Here is a 17,283-nt window from a genome sequence, read left to right on the forward strand (position 1 = left end):
GTTAAGAATCAAGAAGAAGAAATAAAGATTGAACAACTAGAAGAATACCCTTTCTTTCTCCCTTAGCTCTCGACTATAAACTCAAGACACAAAATCAAAGTAGGGAAAGTAAAAAGTATTATTCATCATCCTTCTCAAGCTGAGAATTGAAGAGTATTTATGCAATACAAGAGAATGAGAAACTGCTCTCAACAACCCTAACCTCTTGAGCTCCAACGGCTCTTAACAAAAACAAAGAAAATAAAACTAACTGAAACTAATCAGCTAATTTGATAACTTCAGCTGCTCCAGCTGGCTTGGACCCACCTTGAACCATGACTCTATTTAACAGTCAACGCAGTTGTTGCTTGTGCTCGTGACTAGTACTTCATGCAACCTACTGATGCTTTAGGATGACAAAGTCAATCGACATTGCAGAAATGCACATTGGTGATACGACAACTCGCATACGGCACTACCGCGATATGTTCGACGAGTATCTCCATATTGCCGAGTCAGCAGGACTAGAGTGTTTGACTGAATTCTGTCGGGCGGTGATTGAAGTTCTCTACTCTCCATGATACTTACTTGAGGAGACCCAGATGTTGGTGAGCATGCACAAGCACGGTCAAGGATTTCTCAGGATGCTTAGCAGCATCGACTGTATGCATTGGGAGTGGAAGAATTTTTATGTGGCACGGAGAGGTGCATTAACTAGCGGGCACAAGGGCACACATCTGACAATTTTGATGGAGGCAGTTGTGAACCAACGATTGTGGATCTGACATGCGTACTTCGGTGTTGCTGAGTCGAATAACGACTTCAATGTGTTGACCGAGTCTCCACTATTCATTTGTCGGATGATCACCGTACGTATAGTTCACTGCCAATGGCCGCTTGTACGATATGGGGTACTATTTGGCAAATGAGATCTACCCATGTTCGTGAAGATGCTCACATGTCTGACAACAAGAGGGTGTTCGTCGAAAAACAGGAGGCGATTTGGAAAGACGTGCGATGTGCATTCAGATTTCTCCAATCACGGTGGGCTATAGTGAAAGTTTGGCTCATTCGTGGTACCGTATAATAATCCCTGACATCTTATATGCATGTATCATAATGCATAACATGATAATTGTAGACGAAGTAGACAAAATCACCTCGTGGATCGATGAAGTCGGCGTCAACACCTCCAATTCGCCCATCGTAAGTGACCCTCCATCTCAAGGTATACCTCCCGAGTTTCGAGATGTCATGGCCCAACGTGCTAGTTTGTGCGAGAAGAATAAGTCCATGGTGCCTCTGGGCTAATCTAATCGAAGAAATTCGGTTACGCACCAACGTTTTCTAGCAATAATTTTCATGTTTAATGTTTTTTTTTGAATTTTTATTTTTATTATTTTTTTGTTTTAATTTTATTTGTAATAAATAAATTTAATTTTCCGTTATACTATATGTTCATCGTTTTTTAGTTTTGCAACTAAAATTATGAATGGTGTATATTAGTGTTTGTGGTGTGGGGAAGGCGCAAGATTGTAGGAGTTGTGGTTTGATGCAGAAAAACGAGATGAATGATGATGTAGCGTGGAGCTGTGACGTAGTGTGAGTTACAGATTGTGAATGCCAAGTGTGAGATTAATTTTTTTCAAACGCATACTAAAAAGGGAAAAATGAGACAAGCAAGAAAAGAGAGGGTGCAAAATATCGTAAATAAAGTGAGATGATTGAAAAATAAAAAATGTGAAAGTATCATATATATAGTCTTTAAATAAAAAGTGGAAACGGGTAAAATTATTCAAAAACGGTGAAAATATACCTCAAACATATTAAAGCCTTCCATCAAGAGACGTATTGTGTTATTAATTTCAAGGATTAATAGCTATTAAAATTATAAAGTCTGGTCAAATTTGACGTGTGTATAAATTTTGAAATTAAAATATTAAAAAATGAAGTTTTAATTTTTTTCAGTGGTCACATTCATGTACTATAAAATATAAAATATTTAAAATGATATGTTTCATTAATATAACTATTTTTCTTTATATTCTTTTATTTTCTCATTTCTTCTAATTTTATTTAGATATTATCATTTTTAATATTACAAAAGGATGTTCGCTTGTACATAAATGAGACAATTAAGATAAAAATAAAATTATAATTTAATATTCTAATTTCAAAATTCATGAAATTGATCTGATCAAATTTTATAATTAAATAACTAGTGACCCTAATTTTAATCATGCACCGCCAATATGAAAATGACATTCACCATAGTCCTTTTTTTAATTTACTCATCTCGATTTTGTACTACGCACAGTTACATATTATGAATTTATGATAAGACTTTATATATATAAAATATGAGTATTCATGTAGAATGAGGAACTGTATTAAAAAATTGAAAAAAGCGACTTATCCTAAATGTTATAGTTTAGGTGAATTTTATGCTATTTTTCCCCTTAAACGCGAATGTACAACAACAAGCAGACCATTTATATAGTTCAGTTTAAAATAAATATTTATCAAAGGTTTTTTATTATTTTTCCTGTTCACAAATAATGTAGCACATTTTAGCATTTTGTTTGTATTTTTACTACTTTTGATAATAAATCTCACATTTAATTTTTTTTATATTCATATTTTAACATAAAATTAATATATATAAATAAGATTTATTTTTTACATTTTAAATTTATTTTTCATTATATTTTATAAAAATTCATGCCAAGTTAATCCGACCTTATTAACCATAGACTGAGGTTTGCGAGGGAAAAGAGGATAATATTAGAATCCTGGCGCCATTTTGGCATTAAATCAAAATCGTAGGTTTTTCAACTGCAATTCTGCAAACATTTCCTGAAATCAGAGAGAATATGAAGGCGATGAGATCGCTATTCTTTTTACTATCTTTTTTTCTTCAATTCGTAGGTTTTTTAACTTGCTACTTTCATGTTACTATCTTTAATTCTTCAAAGCGTTATTCAACTATTATTATAGGGATTAGGGAGGATGGAACCAGAGACAAAAATTGCTTGGGTTTAGTAGAAAGATGCGTGAAATGCTAAAATTGAAAGGGATATGGGAGTTTTGAAGTTAAGTTAGACTAGTTATTGGTGCTTTGGATAAATTATGCGTTTTGTGTTTCAATCCATTGGAAGATCTTGACCATCTTATGAGCTCTTGCAATTTCTATGATGACATTTGGAGAAACTGTTATGGATGGCTTGAGATTCAATTGGCAGGCGCTGATATACTTGTGAACCACTCAAATCCCCAACTCTACCTTCCTGAAACCCTAGAGGTGGTTCCAGATTGGAAAATGGTTAACGATGTCCTGTGCATCGAAGATGGAGAAGTGGCAAGGCAATTCGCAAGAAGATGGGCATTAGTAATGACCAAATCCCTTAACTCCCACTGATTTTCCTCATTTTCAATTTGTAGGATTATTATTATTATTGTTGTTGTTGTTGTTGTTGTTGTTGTTGTTGCTGTTGTTGCTGTTGTTAAATTATTACGTGCCGAGACTCCTTTATCAACTAATTACTATGCAATTAAGTTGTTAACTGTGTGCAAATACACTTTCTGATGTGTGGTAGAGTTCAGTTCTTGTTAGACAGAATGCTCAATTTTCGTCCAATTTTCTTTCTAGCCTTTGTCAACCTTATTATAGGACACTGATCTGTGGCTGCAGGTTCCAAGACTAATAGAGGGATTGCTCTTGTTGTTTTGGTTGTATAACATTGTTGTCTCTTGCTCGCTTCGGTACCTAGTCTTGTGTAAGTTTATACTCATTGTTGTTTATAATGTTTATGCAACTGTTTTGTTGAAGTTTCTAGTTTCTTCTAGAAGGAGCCTAAGTTGCTTAGTTCGTTTTACCTTACTGATTTATTGCATCACTAGTCACACTATGATGCAACTAGACAGTCTATCCTTTTCAAGACCCATGGTTCAGTTAGTGCTAGATCAGGCTGTCATTTTTCCAAAATACATATGGATGGCCGCCTTGATGGAATTCCTAATTTATAAGAACTTCAAGAAAGAATAGAGCCGAGTTGTTGGATGTATAGGATCTGTCACACAGACGTGGTTGAGGGTGTAAGATTGAAAGTCTTGAATATCAGGCAGCCATCTGTTGGTCAGTTGTGTTCTATCATTAGGCATCGGTGTAAGACTTGAACTTACATTTAAAATTCTATATAAATTAATTATTGAGTAGATGGGACTTTTATTTGAGACTTCATAACATAAAGTCGAGAGTTTGTAATTTGTATCATTACCCACAATATAGCAGTTGAAAGCTAGTTTTTACGAGCTCATTTGAAGTAGATAAACACAGGGTATTGGTATATGCGTGGCTACATGAGCTGATTGTGTATGGGTATTAATAATAATGAACATTTTCAGTAAATCCACTCAAAATAATATGCGCATGCCATGATGTGCGTATGTAGTCGTGTGTTTCTCAATATTCTTTTGTATCCATTAACATAATGGATCATGGATTCCGTTTTTTGATCTGAAGTGGACATAACTGTATATCTATGAATTTATGTTATATATGCATATTCATTCTTGTTAGGCTATTAGTATGTAGCCATGCCACGGATACTTGATACAAGTCAACATGTATCTGAAGATTGCATGGTGGAAGACGAATTCATAGCAGCCTAAATTTTTTTCTTGTGATATCTGTTTTGTTTTTTTACTTTTATCTTTTACTGCATTTCAGGTAATACTCAAATCACGTATGTAAAAAGTGTCTAGAAAAAGCACCTACTCTATGCAGAGAAGTAAAATTATGTGGAGGTATGTAACTTTTGTTTTTTTTGCTGCTCATTGTCTTTTGCTTCTTTTATTAGTATCAATGTGATTGTTCTACACCTTATATATCATTTATCCTTGAACAGTTACAAGATGCATTTATAACCTTCTAGCTCTAATAGTGAATGTATATTGTGTGCACAATGGTTGCTTTCTACAAACTTTTCCTCTACTTCTGGGAAATGAGGTGAAAAATGAAAGATATATTCACTTGTCATCTTATTTTATTTACTCATTTGATTGATTTTTTCAATAAACTACTGTCTGGATTGATGAAAAATGCAATTATCTTTTAGCAGGAAATGATATGCTTATCTAAGCATCCTGGACAGATATTTCCTGAAAAATTGTAAATGTGATGGGAATGAAAAAGTGTTTTTTAGTTCAGAAAATTTATCCGGTGAATTTTTAGGCAAATATATTTTTAATATGTTCTATTGTGGTTCGTAAAATGTGGTTTTTCATGGCAAATAAAATGTATCTTTTACAAGCTAAGATCTTGAGGTTTATGCATTTTACATTTAAGCTCCTGCTGTATGTAGAATGCAAATGACTGTCAAGTTAAAGGAAAGTTCTTGATCACATGCTTCACCGTTGGTCATTATCAAATTACTTTACGCATGAAGTACATTCTTCACACCTTTGCAGTATCAATTGGTTACAACTAAGTTGAGAAAAAAGAACAACTATAATGTAGAGTCTATTAACCAGTGTTTGGCTTGCTTTTAAGATATTCTGACTTTTCAGATTCATATCTCGACACAAATAAAGGTATCTATCCACCTAATGAAGGTTCCCTCAACAAATTATCGAGTAACATTTTCACAAGTTTTAATTCTCATTGTTGAGGCGAAATGTTTGCAAAGTTAAACTGAAAAAAAGAAATGCCTACATATTCCAAAATAGAACACATGGCTAGATATTCAGATTCAAACAAAAAGCGTGAAGGTTAGGGAATTTATTCACTAATGAAAATCCAGGATTTGATATTTACATATAATCGCCAAGGCGGAACTGGGAATTGTTTTTGTGTCGAGTGGCCGGCATTGAGTTTCCCTGAATGGAATTCTTCTAATTTGCGATCTTCGTAGAATGTTAAGTGTCTCTTATTATAGTTGGATTCCTCAATCAACGGTAGGAAATTTCTTGAAATTCTTGTCATGTTAGGACTAGTGTAATTTCTCATTTCCTTTTGTTGTGTGTCAACTATAGTTAAGAGTATATACATTTATGTTTCTTCATATATATCTCTAATTATTCAGATATACTTTATATGGTAGGTAGATCCTTTTATTTCAGGATTAGACTAGTTTCTACTTTCTCTGTCTATATATGAATTTTTCTAGTTGTGCAATATACATAGACCATCGTTTCTCCAATATATGTATTCCTATTGATTGTATGCATTTCTTTCCATTTCACAATGTATGTTTTCCTTATTGTCACGATTTATCTTTTCCGATTGATTGTAATCTATAATACGAAAAAACACATATACTAAAAATACTTGGGTATTAAATTAAGCAAAAATAGTCGTTGCGTTGTCTGCTTGTGAAATCTCCTTAATACAAATTTTAAACTTGTAGAATTTGTGTTTTCCTTTCTGGATTTTAAAAACCCTTCTTGGATTGTTATATACTAACATTACTGTGAGGCACCTATATAAGCGAACCGTTCCCTTTCATCTTAAGGTCTTCAAATCGCGTTCTATCAAGTGTTCACTTCTTTAGCTTGAGACCTTTCATTTTAAAAAGATTATATTCCAAGTATTTCATATCAAAGAGATCAACTTTCATTCTGATTCATCCTTTTGAGGTAATATATGAATATAATTCTTGTGTTCTAATCGATTCTTTCTTTCGATGATTCAATGAATGTTAGGTTCAATTGTATCTGCATACAAGATTTAGGTATAATTAATTGGATGATAGATCATGTGTTGACTGACATTCCTGAATTGAAATGGTTGAATGAAGTTGTGAAGTTGATTTAAATGCTTTTGATGGAATTTTCTTCGGTGCGATGAATTGCTACATGTAAAGCTATATAGAAACCAGAATTTTAGTATTGTTGTACATTTCCTTTTTCAGGCAAGTAGAAAGATTCAATGCCAAACATGGTGTACATGACTATTTTCATTGGTAGTTTTTCTAGACATGAGGGATTAATATATGATAGAAACAGAGATTATGTCATACTTTTGAGCTATATTTCAATAATGTTCCAACATTTGATAAATTACAAATTGATACCAATCTTTCAGCATTTTCACAATTATCTCCTGAATTCCACATGGCACTCTGGTCTGAAATGTAAAAGCACGTGTTAATTCCACATGCATTCAATGGTGTGCCATGTGAATTTTCAGGTCCACAGTAAGGTTGTGGGTTTCAAATATGCAAATGCAATGACTGCAGAATTGGATAGTGTATTATTTAGAAGTAAAAAACAATGATCGGATAAAACTTTATTTTTAGTATACTTATTCTTCTGGGATGGTGTTACAGCAGCACAACACACCAAACTTGGCTCCTTAGCCGCTAGAACAATTTAGGTTCCGCGAAAAGAATGTGTAATTCTATATCCTTCTCCTTTGCCTTCCCTTATTCCATCCTAATACTTGATATGTCTTGTGCCAGAAGTGATCCAAGAAGTCTTGAGATCTTCTCTATAAGGAGTTTTCCCACAGTTAATTTGGGAAGGGAAGGTGCATTCAGCATAATTATAGTTCGAAATGGCTGAAGAAGTTCCAAGGACAACGAATAATCAAGCTTTGAGGCGGATGTCTTCAGAGATAGAGGATTGTGATTCAATGAAGCAAAACAAGAGAGGAAAAAGCTCTCTTCTGAAGCCACAAGATTCTAGTTTGTCGATCTGCAAAAATCCTGCATGTGAAGCAACACAATCCACCGTTCCCGGGTTTTGCAAGAGGTGTTGTTGCTGTATTTGTTGTCAATTTGATAACAATATGGACCCAAGCCTTTGGTTGAAATGCACACCTGAGTCTGGTGCAGAAGGTTCCTGTGGCTCTTCCTGTCATGTTGAGTGTGCTCTCCGACATGGGATGGTCAGGAATGGCTCCTATGCTTGTGCTACATGTGGTAAAGTTTCCTCAATAATCGGGTAAGATTTTCTGTATCAATGTTTTTTTAAAGTAACATAACTTTTCTCATTCCATCTTTGTATCTCATTCCACCATACCAGTCACATCCTGGGCCTTGGTCATAGTTGCAGTAGTCTTACTAGTAGGAGCTATCTTTGGTGGGAAAACCACATTAAGTTTTCTCACTTATGTCTTTCTGTTTCATTCTTGCCTTTTTTGTGTGTGCGCCGTGCGTGTCAAATAAGTGCACATGAAATCACAGTTAGTTCATATTTGTGCGTGAAAACTGCAATTATGTGCATGGTCGTCTTCTTAACAGTAGGTCTGGTAACTAAGTACATTATTAGTTATTTATTTTTATTGTTCCAAGAATCATCATTGTGCTTCATAAATAACTTACCTTTCTGGAACTTGACTTTACGATTTGTAATTAGCTTATCTCCATATTTTGGAATTTCGTAATCTTAATGGCCAGACTACTTTCTCTTACACCTAACTTGTTTTGTGACTTCACACTTACCATATACCGGGCTTCTTGATCTGAATGACTTGCAGATTCTGGAAGGAGCAGTTAAAGATAGCTATGGATTCCAAGCATGTTGATATCCTGTGCTATAGGATATTCTTGAATTACAGGCTCCTCAAGGGTACATCCAGGTTTTGTGAGCTCCGCAAGTTCATTGAATATATGAATGCTGCGTTAGAGAGCGAGTTCGGTCCACTCAGTGAAGCAGGGGCCAAGTTTTCCCGTGCACGCACTGGAAGACTTAATAGTTCTGTGCAAGCTCTGTGCATGCGTGCTATTCAAAAAGCTGAAGAACTTCAGACTTCAAATTCCAGCTCACTTTTAAATCTCAGTGGTATGTATGTACACAACATATCTTTAGCATATCTCCACAATGAAAACTAAAACATCGTTAATAAGTAATCTCCGTTGATCTAATAGCAGAGGGTTCGGTTTCTAATTCCGTACATCAACACAAGAATAGGGCAGATGCCAAATCAGATTCTAGAGAGAAGCTTGTCCAGAAAAGAGGAAAAGAGCCTCAAAGCGGGGAAAAATGCATGGGAGTCGGAGGTGTTGAGGCCGAGACTCTACAGGTTAGACTGCAACTTCCTGATCTGAACGAGGAGTTTCAGGAGCCCGGTACAAAGACAAGCATAGCAGCAGTGGAGAAGAGTGAAGGATTGGATGAGGACTTTGAAAACATTGTGGGGATGATCCGGGGACTAGAGCAGGGTGGCCATGTCAGTATGGAGTTCAGGTTGAAGTTCCTGACATGGTTTAGCTTGAAGGCGAGGGAGAATGAACGTCGAGTTGTCAGAACGTTCATGAAGACTATGCTCGATGACCCAAGTGGTCTTGCTGGGCAGCTAGTCGATACTTTCTCAGCAATCATATTCTGCAACTGACCTTGAAAGTTATTTCCTGTAGGGTCTGCTATTTCAGAATCCTTGCCTATTTTTTTGCAGATTTTATTCTACTTTCGGTTGGTCTTCGCATGTTATGGTTATGTACATTTATGCTGTTTGAGTTAGTTGGCTGTTATTATTGTTTTCAAGTTGCATTTCACCGTTAATTGACGGTGCATGTGATGCACATGTGGCCGTGTGGGCTTGTGCGTGTGATTCACGTGTGCATTTGTGCGCGTTTCTCTAGTGCGTGTATCGTGAGAGGGGACAGTGGTGTATCCAAGATCTCAGCACGAGTGTACAACAAATAATTATAACAATAGAGTAATTGATTGAAAAAATTCAAACAGAAAAAAAAAGATCACCATGGAAGACTCCCAAACTTGTGTTACCTGGACAGCTCTGGCGCTGCTTCTTAGCCCAATCTCTCGATTTCAACTCTGAGACTTGGGTCTGCTCAAGTCTTAACTCTTCCCCCATTTGTGAGGGTGGCTATGTCATCTTGTAGTCGGCAGATCCATGTGGATGTGTACCTGCTGCCGCAAAAGGCTCGAGCCTGCTTCAACTGGCTCCTATTTTAGAGGTGCTAATTCAGATTCTATCCCATGTTATACTTCCCATTTGTTTGATTCTCCAATATCCAATATATTCGATATTTTAATTTTGGTTCTTTTACGTCTGTAATTTATAAGAATATATATCAATAGACATATAGTTCAAGCATTCTTCGATATTTTTTATAATGCGTGCCCCTTTGGAACAATTGTGATATTTGAGATATTTTTCCCAGAAACTGTTGCAGACAGAATTTGAAAGAATCTACATCTGCGCCCAATATAAAACATCTACAATTAAATTATAGCAGGCTGGTAATGCTGCTTCATAAATCTGATAAATGCATCTTGTTAATGATCAAGAAAACTAAGGTTACACTATGCATTGCTGATGAAAACACACAACAAAGCACAAGGGAAACACTTCATCTACGAGCTTCGACCCCATAATCTTTTAGATCCTCTGCTTCTCTATTGCAATGGCGGGTTCAAGCCATTAATACAGGCAAGCTCGGTTCTGCTAAATGTTGTACCACGTGAAAAGCTCATTTATAAAGGCTCATCGGACTCACTATAATCTGCCAAGTGGGGACTCAGTAGCATATTCGTCCACCAACCAAAGACCATAGTCACGAAATCGCTTGGTCTTCTTCTCAAAACCAATTATGTAGTTATTGTGAATGATTACATGCATCCCTTCGGTTTCACGTGCCCATGTCTTGTTCCTGAAGTACAAACCACCTGTGGGGAATGCTTTTTGCGGCAGCAGGTACACATCCACCTGAAACGAGATCAAACCTCACAAATAAGTCAATGGCAACATGAATTATACGATATGCACAAATAAGTCAATTGCAACATGAATTATACAATAGGCACAAATAAGTCAATGGCAACATAAGCGATTTGCCTTGTGATCAAACAGAGTGAAAAAAGCAAAAAGATCCAACCATTTTTCGAGATCATTTGAGACTCAAGTATTTAAACCCTGAAATTTGTGATAAGCAAAACAACAGAATTTCTATTCTCTCTTCATAGTTTCTTCTGACCATCCACTATTCACAAAAGATTACAGTGTCATCTGATATGACACATCAAATATGCTAACATAGCAGTGTCCTACATCATCACTACAATGAACAGGACATCATTGTCATTGTGCATGATACTTTCATACACACAAAATTGGCTAACCATCTAAGTTCAGTGGAAAAATCAGTGATTATTCAAGCTAAAGAACAAGAAATCAATGATAGATAAAGATGTGAAATCAAATAACAAGCAAGCAATAGTTTCCTAATAATAGTGTGCCGAGGTGAATAATTGACTTTGACATTCATCGTAACAAGTTGGCTTTAACAGTAGCTTCTTAAACCTCGGTAAAATGGTGCAGCTACTAATAAGTAGCTCCTCTACTTTCTTCCAGTCTAATATGGTTCTGAGCGCTACTTCAGCACAACTTAGACTGACAATTTGGCTAGTGCTTAAAAGAGTGAGAGAGGAAGAGATGTGAACCTTGATTAATTTTTTAAATATAATATTTTACCATGCTAACCAATAACCTCAAGAGGTCGGATAAGTAATACTAACAGATTCCACCACTATGCATCACCAAAAGAAACGTTGGTCAGTCCTACACCCTTTAAACTCTTCCTAACCCCGGGTTTGGAGAAAAGATAAGGGTGGACAGAATGGATTGATGGATTTATATGCATGGTGCTTAGAACTATCAGCAACTGAGTAATGATGTATTCTGACGCAAAAAAAAAGGGAAACTGTGGTAGTAAAAGAGTGCATATCTACCTGCCCAGCAGTTTTATTCAATGCCCAATTAAAGGCAGGCTGGTCGTTAGCTTTTTTTGCCCTAGACCAAGGTTGGTCCTTTAGTTCTTCAATCCACTTATTCATAAGTAATTTTGCTCCAACGGTAGGGCGCAGATAAATCAGGCAGCTACAGATGTATGTACGACCCTTTTTCCCTGGAGGCGGCAAATCATGAGAATGATTAAGAGGTTTCACCTGGCAGTTTCATTGGGAAGAAAACGAACATCATTAACATATAAGAAATAGTTCTGTTTGATACTAAGTAATTGTAGAACGACCTTAGGATAATCATTTTGACTTTTACAATATCCATCTATTATCTTGATCAAGTAAACACTAAAGAAATTACTATTATAGGATTTGTCATAAGATGGACTTTGGATTGAACGATCATGTCAAGGAACCACATAAAAATTCCTACAGGAAAACAATACCTACTCCTTTAGTCCTTAGAGAATGTATTCAAAGAGACCAATTGAGAAGAGATCAAAATCTAAATCCGGTTAGCTTGCTACAAACTGACAGAATGTGCTTTTAAAACTGATAAACTTGAACCAAGAAGCAGCAGGTATACTTACATAAGCCATATCATCCATGAAGTACACATCATGCTTGCCCTCAAGATATGGAAATGGATCTGCCAACCAAACCATATCAACATCATTGTACATAACATTATAGCCAAGTTCCAGAATTTGCAGGAGATGTTGGGGCCTTCGTGCTGTAAAATTGAAGAAGCCCTGCACAAGAAAGGATGTTACTAGGGCACAGAATAAAAATGAAAAGTAGCATATAATGCACAGGAGCACCATAAGTCCAAGGAAATGCAAAATCCTATCTCTCAATTTTGCAGATCACCAGGAATCAGTAACTTAAGATTTAGCAATCCGCACTCATTTTAAATCTCATGAATCTAGTATAATGACCCTTAAGGAACTAAATCATCAATCACTTATCAGCTAAACAAACCTTCTTTTGGCATCTAAGCACACTAATCTACTATTGCAACATAATACCCCCACATATGCATACAAATGTTTGCAGCTTTCTATGTACAGTGCAAATTCATATCAGTATCGAGCTAACGGATTAAATTATTCAGCAATCCAACTGCAACAAAAAATACATAATCAAGTTTACTAGTTCGATTTACTCACACAGCATAAGTTTATTCGGAAATGGACCAAAACACATCACTTTTTTAACACCGAACTTCAAATTCGGCCACAAAATCACATAAATCACCTGAGATCCAAACTTATGAGCCGCCGCCGCCTCCAACGCCGGAGGCACCAGCACTGCGTGTCCTGGCCACCGCTCATTGACCTTGAAAAGTGTAGCGTAATCCTCAGCAATCACCAGAACTTTATCGTGATGCTTCTGCCGCGCGATGCTGATGAGCCAGTTGTTGAGGAACGACAAATAGGCCTCGCTGACGGCGCAGACAATCAGCGAATTGTTCTTCGCCACGTAGGCAGCCGCTTCGGAGAGCGTGTAGCTCCGCCACTTGGAATCGGAGCTCCTTGAAGTGAAGAAAATGAGGGAATTGGGGGACTGTACGTAGGGAAAAACTACACCAGCGATTATGAGCAGCGAGAGGAGTAGGATGACCAATGCTGGGCCGCGGCTGAGAAAGGCGGCGGCGGAGGAGGATTTTTGGTGATCTTGGCGGGATCTAGGGGATAAATCGTAAGATTCTGGTGAGGTGGAGTAGAGAGGTCTCTGATGCAGAAACGCAGACATTTTCTTTGACATCAATTACGATTATTTATGCCTATGGATTTCACGTTAACTGAAATTCAATTGAACTCTCAAACTGTAAATCGGAAAGGAGATCGAGAAAGATGAGGTGAGAGAAGTGGCCGACGGTGTGATAACGGATCGGGAATGCTTTTTGTGGACTTCCATTTTGCGAATATGGAGAACACGTCTATAAATATATAAAAGGCGAGTTTTGAGCATAATTTTGAATATTTATTAATTATGAAGGAGTATTAGATAATTTCTTCTTGAACGTTACTAATATGGATGAAAGTTATGTAACCTCCGCCATCCACAATTGATAATAAAGTTTCAATTTTTAATGTAGTCAAGTAATTGGAAAGTTATGTAAAATAAATTGTGAGATGGTACTTGAAATTGCTCTCATTTTCTTTCACAAAAATATTATACACATAATTAATACAGTAAATAATTGAATGCTCAATAATTATTATGCATTTAGTGCCCAAAATTGGTGTAAAGTGTGCGTTACTTGAGGTACAATGAGGCTATCATATAAATTTTAAATTTAATAGTATTAACCTTTTGTCGATTTTAATATTAGGGAAATTATAAGGATTATAAATTTAAATTGTTAGTGGAGAAAGTGAAAGTTTTTGAAAGAGTCTCCTATAATTCTATTTTTTGGACTATAAATATAGGAGATTTGATAGCTTATATAATCCACTCATTCGCTACCTGTTTTTCCATTCCTCTCTATATGATGATTTTCCCTTTGTGTATTACTATTGAATTTTATTTTGAGCCATCATTTCGCTCTCTCAGCTGTTTTGTGGTTGGAGATTTTTTTTTCTCTTTAGTTTACTGATCTCTATTTCCATTAGTTTATGCATTCAATTTTTTATTATTTTTATGTTAATATATTTGTTGTTGTTGAGGACAAGGAAGACGACAACGAAGAAGGTGATGAAGCCAGAGATGATGTGAAAAGAAAAGGTTTGAGATATTTGCGTTTGATACTATTAAATTTAATACTATTAAATTTAAAATTTATATGATAGCCTCATTGTACCTCAAGTAACGCACACTTTACACCAATTTTGGGCACTAAATGCATAATAATTATTGAGCATTAGTTTATGCATTCAATTTTTTATTATTTTTATGTTAATATATTTGTTGTTGTTGAGGACAAGGAAGACGACAACGAAGAAGGTGATGAAGCCAGAGATGATGTGAAAAGAAAAGGTTTGAGATATTTGCGTTTGATATAGCCAAAACATTGATTTTGCTAGATTAGTTTTTGTATTTTTTTTATTATTATGTAAATCCTATAGAATGCCTTCAAGCTAATGTTCATTTTCATGATGGCTATTATAGCTTGGACTTTTGGGCCTTGGAGATGATGGAGATGATGGGAGTGACGTGGAGAATGCTAGGGTTGCTACTAAGTTTTATTTTACTCCCTTTTGGAGATAGTAAAATAAGATTTTCACACGAGAATATCCAATGTTATTTTGTCTATCTAATTTTTCTATAAATCTAAACATATATGAAAGGTGAGTTTTGGCCAAGGCTATAATAGTTCTTTTTATACAAATCACTTCATAGTTTTCATGCAAATAAAACACCTAAAATAACGAAATGACGAAAGGAAGCAAAGAAGACGAAGATAATAAACTATCACATTTGGTTTCGTACATATAAATAAATCATGGATTTGGAAATTAAGGAGGAAAATAATTATTTTTTCATGTCTTACGAACTATTGTTCTAATGTTTATATGTATATGTTTTTTATTTGTATTGTACATCATTTTATATTTTTATGACGATATTATTGTCCTTATTGTACTTTTTATTTGTATATTAGATACTTATTTAATATTGATAGTATTTTAGTATTGAAGTATGTATGTCGTAATGATGATATTTTTCTTTGTTGTAGAGACATAAGTATCGAAATTAACAAATATTTTCATGTTGGTTTACTTTAAAATTTCTACAATTTCATATCTAAAATTATTTAACATATTGTTATTATAGAGTACTATATTTTTTTTATTTTTAAATCTTATTTAATGATGTTTATTTTTTATTTTATTTAGTTTATTCGCAATGTCCAATTAATAGAACAAAAATATTATGTGTCGCGCATAGCGCGTGGGCTAACTAGTGTTACATATACTCCCACTTAATTTAATTGCTAATACTATTATCAATTTTTAAAAATTATTCTGACCTATTATATTTGTTAAAAAAAGGTAAATTATTATAAATGTCAATTACAGCCATAAAATGCCGATGTTTTATAAATGTCCATTATACTAATAATTTTTCAAATGATAAAAATTGTCCTACATAGGATATTGAGATTATCATATTCTTATATTCCAATAAAAATACAATAAGCTACAGTGCTATATTGATACTACTACTATGGAACTAGAAAACAAATTACACATGTTATAAATAAGATTAAGTAAATTTTAATTCATTTACCTATAACTTTAATTTTGAGAATTGTTCCAATTATACCTCCAGTTTGCAGTTAATTTTTAGTCTTATTGTTTGACAAATTTGGTTGAGTTTTGGCAAATTTTGTGTTTGTTGCTCGACCAAATTTGTCTAGTTTTACGTCAAAAATTTTATCTTGACAAGACCAACAACAAATTGAACAGATCTTATTATAAAATAATCGATACAAACTCGACACCATTGTTATTAGATAAAGCTTTCCCTAAAGTTTATGTTACAAGAACCTAATTCAAAGTTAAGATTGAAAATTGAAAATGATTTAAATTCAACCTATCAAATTCAAATATAATTAACCCTTATTAAAGAATTAATAGTAGTGGTATAAACTAGATAAAGTATGCAAGTTCATTTGGACCACCACACAAGGTGGTACTAATATGTTAGACTGTTGTAAGAGCATCCCCGTCCGTGCTCTTAGCTAAGAGCACGGAGATAGGCCCGAACCCACTTTTACTCCTTGTCTTTAGCTAAGAACACAACACCCACATCCGTCCTCTTAGCTAAGGACAAGCTCAAGGGTCCCACTATTCTATTATTCAATATAAATATTTCAATTACTAAAAACATTTTTACATTATAAAAAATATATTAAAAAATAAAAATTACATAATTAAAATCCTAAAAAATAAAAATTACATAATTAAAATCCTAAAACATAAAAATACATAACTAAAATTCTAGAAAATAAAAAAATAGTACATAATTAGAATCCTACAAATTAAAAATTCCTATAATTAAAGTGTTACGGGAATTTTTTGTGTTGAAGTGGGGGTATTTATAGATGAAAATGTGAATTTTGGGGGAAAAAAAAATTGAAAAATAAATTAAAAGTGGGTAGAAAACGGATATAATTTTTTGGGAAGTGGGAAAATAATTTTTTTTATTTAAAAACATTTTTTTAAATAAATTTCGAATTTTAAAAAAAATAAAAATAAAAAATCGAATTTAGCCATTGGCCAATAAGAATACGCCACGTAGGGCTGCTCAGCGGCACAGACGGGCTCTTAGCTAAAAGCAGCGCCGTGCCGCTGGCACGGACGGACAGCTCGCAGCAGCGGACGGACGAGCTCGTGCTCAGCGGCACGGACGGACGGACGAACGGCCGCCACCGCTGCGGATCCTCTAAGCAGGGATAAGGGATTACTACACCGGGCACGCGCATATATAAACTCAAAACCTCTTACTAAAAAATGTCTTTGTGGTTTTTTAGCTTAAAAATTACTCCCTCCGTTCCATAATATTAACATTTTCTTTTTCTTACTTTACTTTTTTCCTACTTTAACTATTAATAATTATTTTTTCAAAATGAGTATGCAAAATAAACTGCCT

At 34.8% G+C, this 17,283-nt stretch overlaps 2 protein-coding genes and 1 long non-coding RNA gene across 9 annotated transcripts; 2 read left to right on the forward strand and 1 right to left on the reverse strand.

Moving 5' to 3' along the window:
* Positions 1 to 2,810: 2,810 nt before the first annotated feature.
* LOC125219160 (VIN3-like protein 1) lies at positions 2,811 to 9,406 on the forward strand. 7 transcript variants are annotated; one of them, XM_048121054.1, is made up of 7 exons: positions 2,811 to 3,071; positions 3,222 to 3,367; positions 3,671 to 3,755; positions 4,709 to 4,785; positions 7,440 to 7,923; positions 8,459 to 8,763; positions 8,850 to 9,406. In XM_048121054.1, exons 5-7 carry the CDS (start codon positions 7,535 to 7,537, stop codon positions 9,314 to 9,316), a joined length of 1,161 nt encoding a protein of 386 aa, XP_047977011.1. In that variant the 5' UTR covers positions 2,811 to 3,071; positions 3,222 to 3,367; positions 3,671 to 3,755; positions 4,709 to 4,785; positions 7,440 to 7,534; the 3' UTR covers positions 9,317 to 9,406. The 7 variants fall into 7 exon arrangements, with proteins under 7 accessions (XP_047977011.1, XP_047977007.1, XP_047977005.1 ...); XM_048121050.1 differs by having other exon boundaries at positions 2,811 to 3,367; positions 3,650 to 3,755; XM_048121048.1 differs by having other exon boundaries at positions 2,811 to 3,367.
* Positions 9,407 to 10,142: 736 nt separating this feature from the next.
* On the reverse strand, positions 10,143 to 13,595 carry LOC125218371 (UDP-D-xylose:L-fucose alpha-1,3-D-xylosyltransferase MGP4-like). The gene is made up of 4 exons (XM_048120024.1): positions 12,940 to 13,595; positions 12,273 to 12,434; positions 11,674 to 11,889; positions 10,143 to 10,651 (listed from the first exon to the last, which is right to left on the reverse strand). The coding sequence occupies exons 1-4, from the start codon at positions 13,447 to 13,449 to the stop codon at positions 10,442 to 10,444; spliced, it is 1,098 nt and encodes a 365-aa protein (XP_047975981.1). The 5' UTR covers positions 13,450 to 13,595; the 3' UTR covers positions 10,143 to 10,441.
* A 676-nt stretch (positions 13,596 to 14,271) lies between these two features.
* Positions 14,272 to 14,990, forward strand: LOC125218190. The gene is made up of 2 exons (XR_007175899.1): positions 14,272 to 14,664; positions 14,797 to 14,990. It is a non-coding gene; the product is annotated as an uncharacterized LOC125218190 (long non-coding RNA).
* Positions 14,991 to 17,283: the final 2,293 nt, after the last annotated feature.

This window comes from Salvia hispanica, chromosome 4 (genome assembly GCF_023119035.1).
Source record: "Salvia hispanica cultivar TCC Black 2014 chromosome 4, UniMelb_Shisp_WGS_1.0, whole genome shotgun sequence".
Lineage (NCBI taxonomy): Eukaryota > Viridiplantae > Streptophyta > Magnoliopsida > Lamiales > Lamiaceae > Salvia > Salvia hispanica.

Excerpts from the sequence above, each read along its gene's own strand:
- LOC125219160 (XM_048121050.1), top strand. The coding sequence starts at position 7,535 with ATGGCTGAAGAAGTTCCAAGGACAACGAATAATCAAGCTTTGAGGCGG. Across the intron at positions 7,924-8,458 it reads AAAGTTTCCTCAATAATCGG|ATTCTGGAAGGAGCAGTTAA; the intron begins GTAAGATTTTCT and ends AATGACTTGCAG. Across the intron at positions 8,764-8,849 it reads CTCACTTTTAAATCTCAGTG|CAGAGGGTTCGGTTTCTAAT; the intron begins GTATGTATGTAC and ends TTGATCTAATAG.
- LOC125218371 (XM_048120024.1), bottom strand. The coding sequence starts at position 13,449 with ATGTCAAAGAAAATGTCTGCGTTTCTGCATCAGAGACCTCTCTACTCC. Across the intron at positions 11,890-12,272 it reads TCATGGATGATATGGCTTAT|GTGAAACCTCTTAATCATTC; the intron begins GTAAGTATACCT and ends TGAAACTGCCAG. Across the intron at positions 10,652-11,673 it reads TGAATAAAACTGCTGGGCAG|GTGGATGTGTACCTGCTGCC; the intron begins GTAGATATGCAC and ends ATCTCGTTTCAG.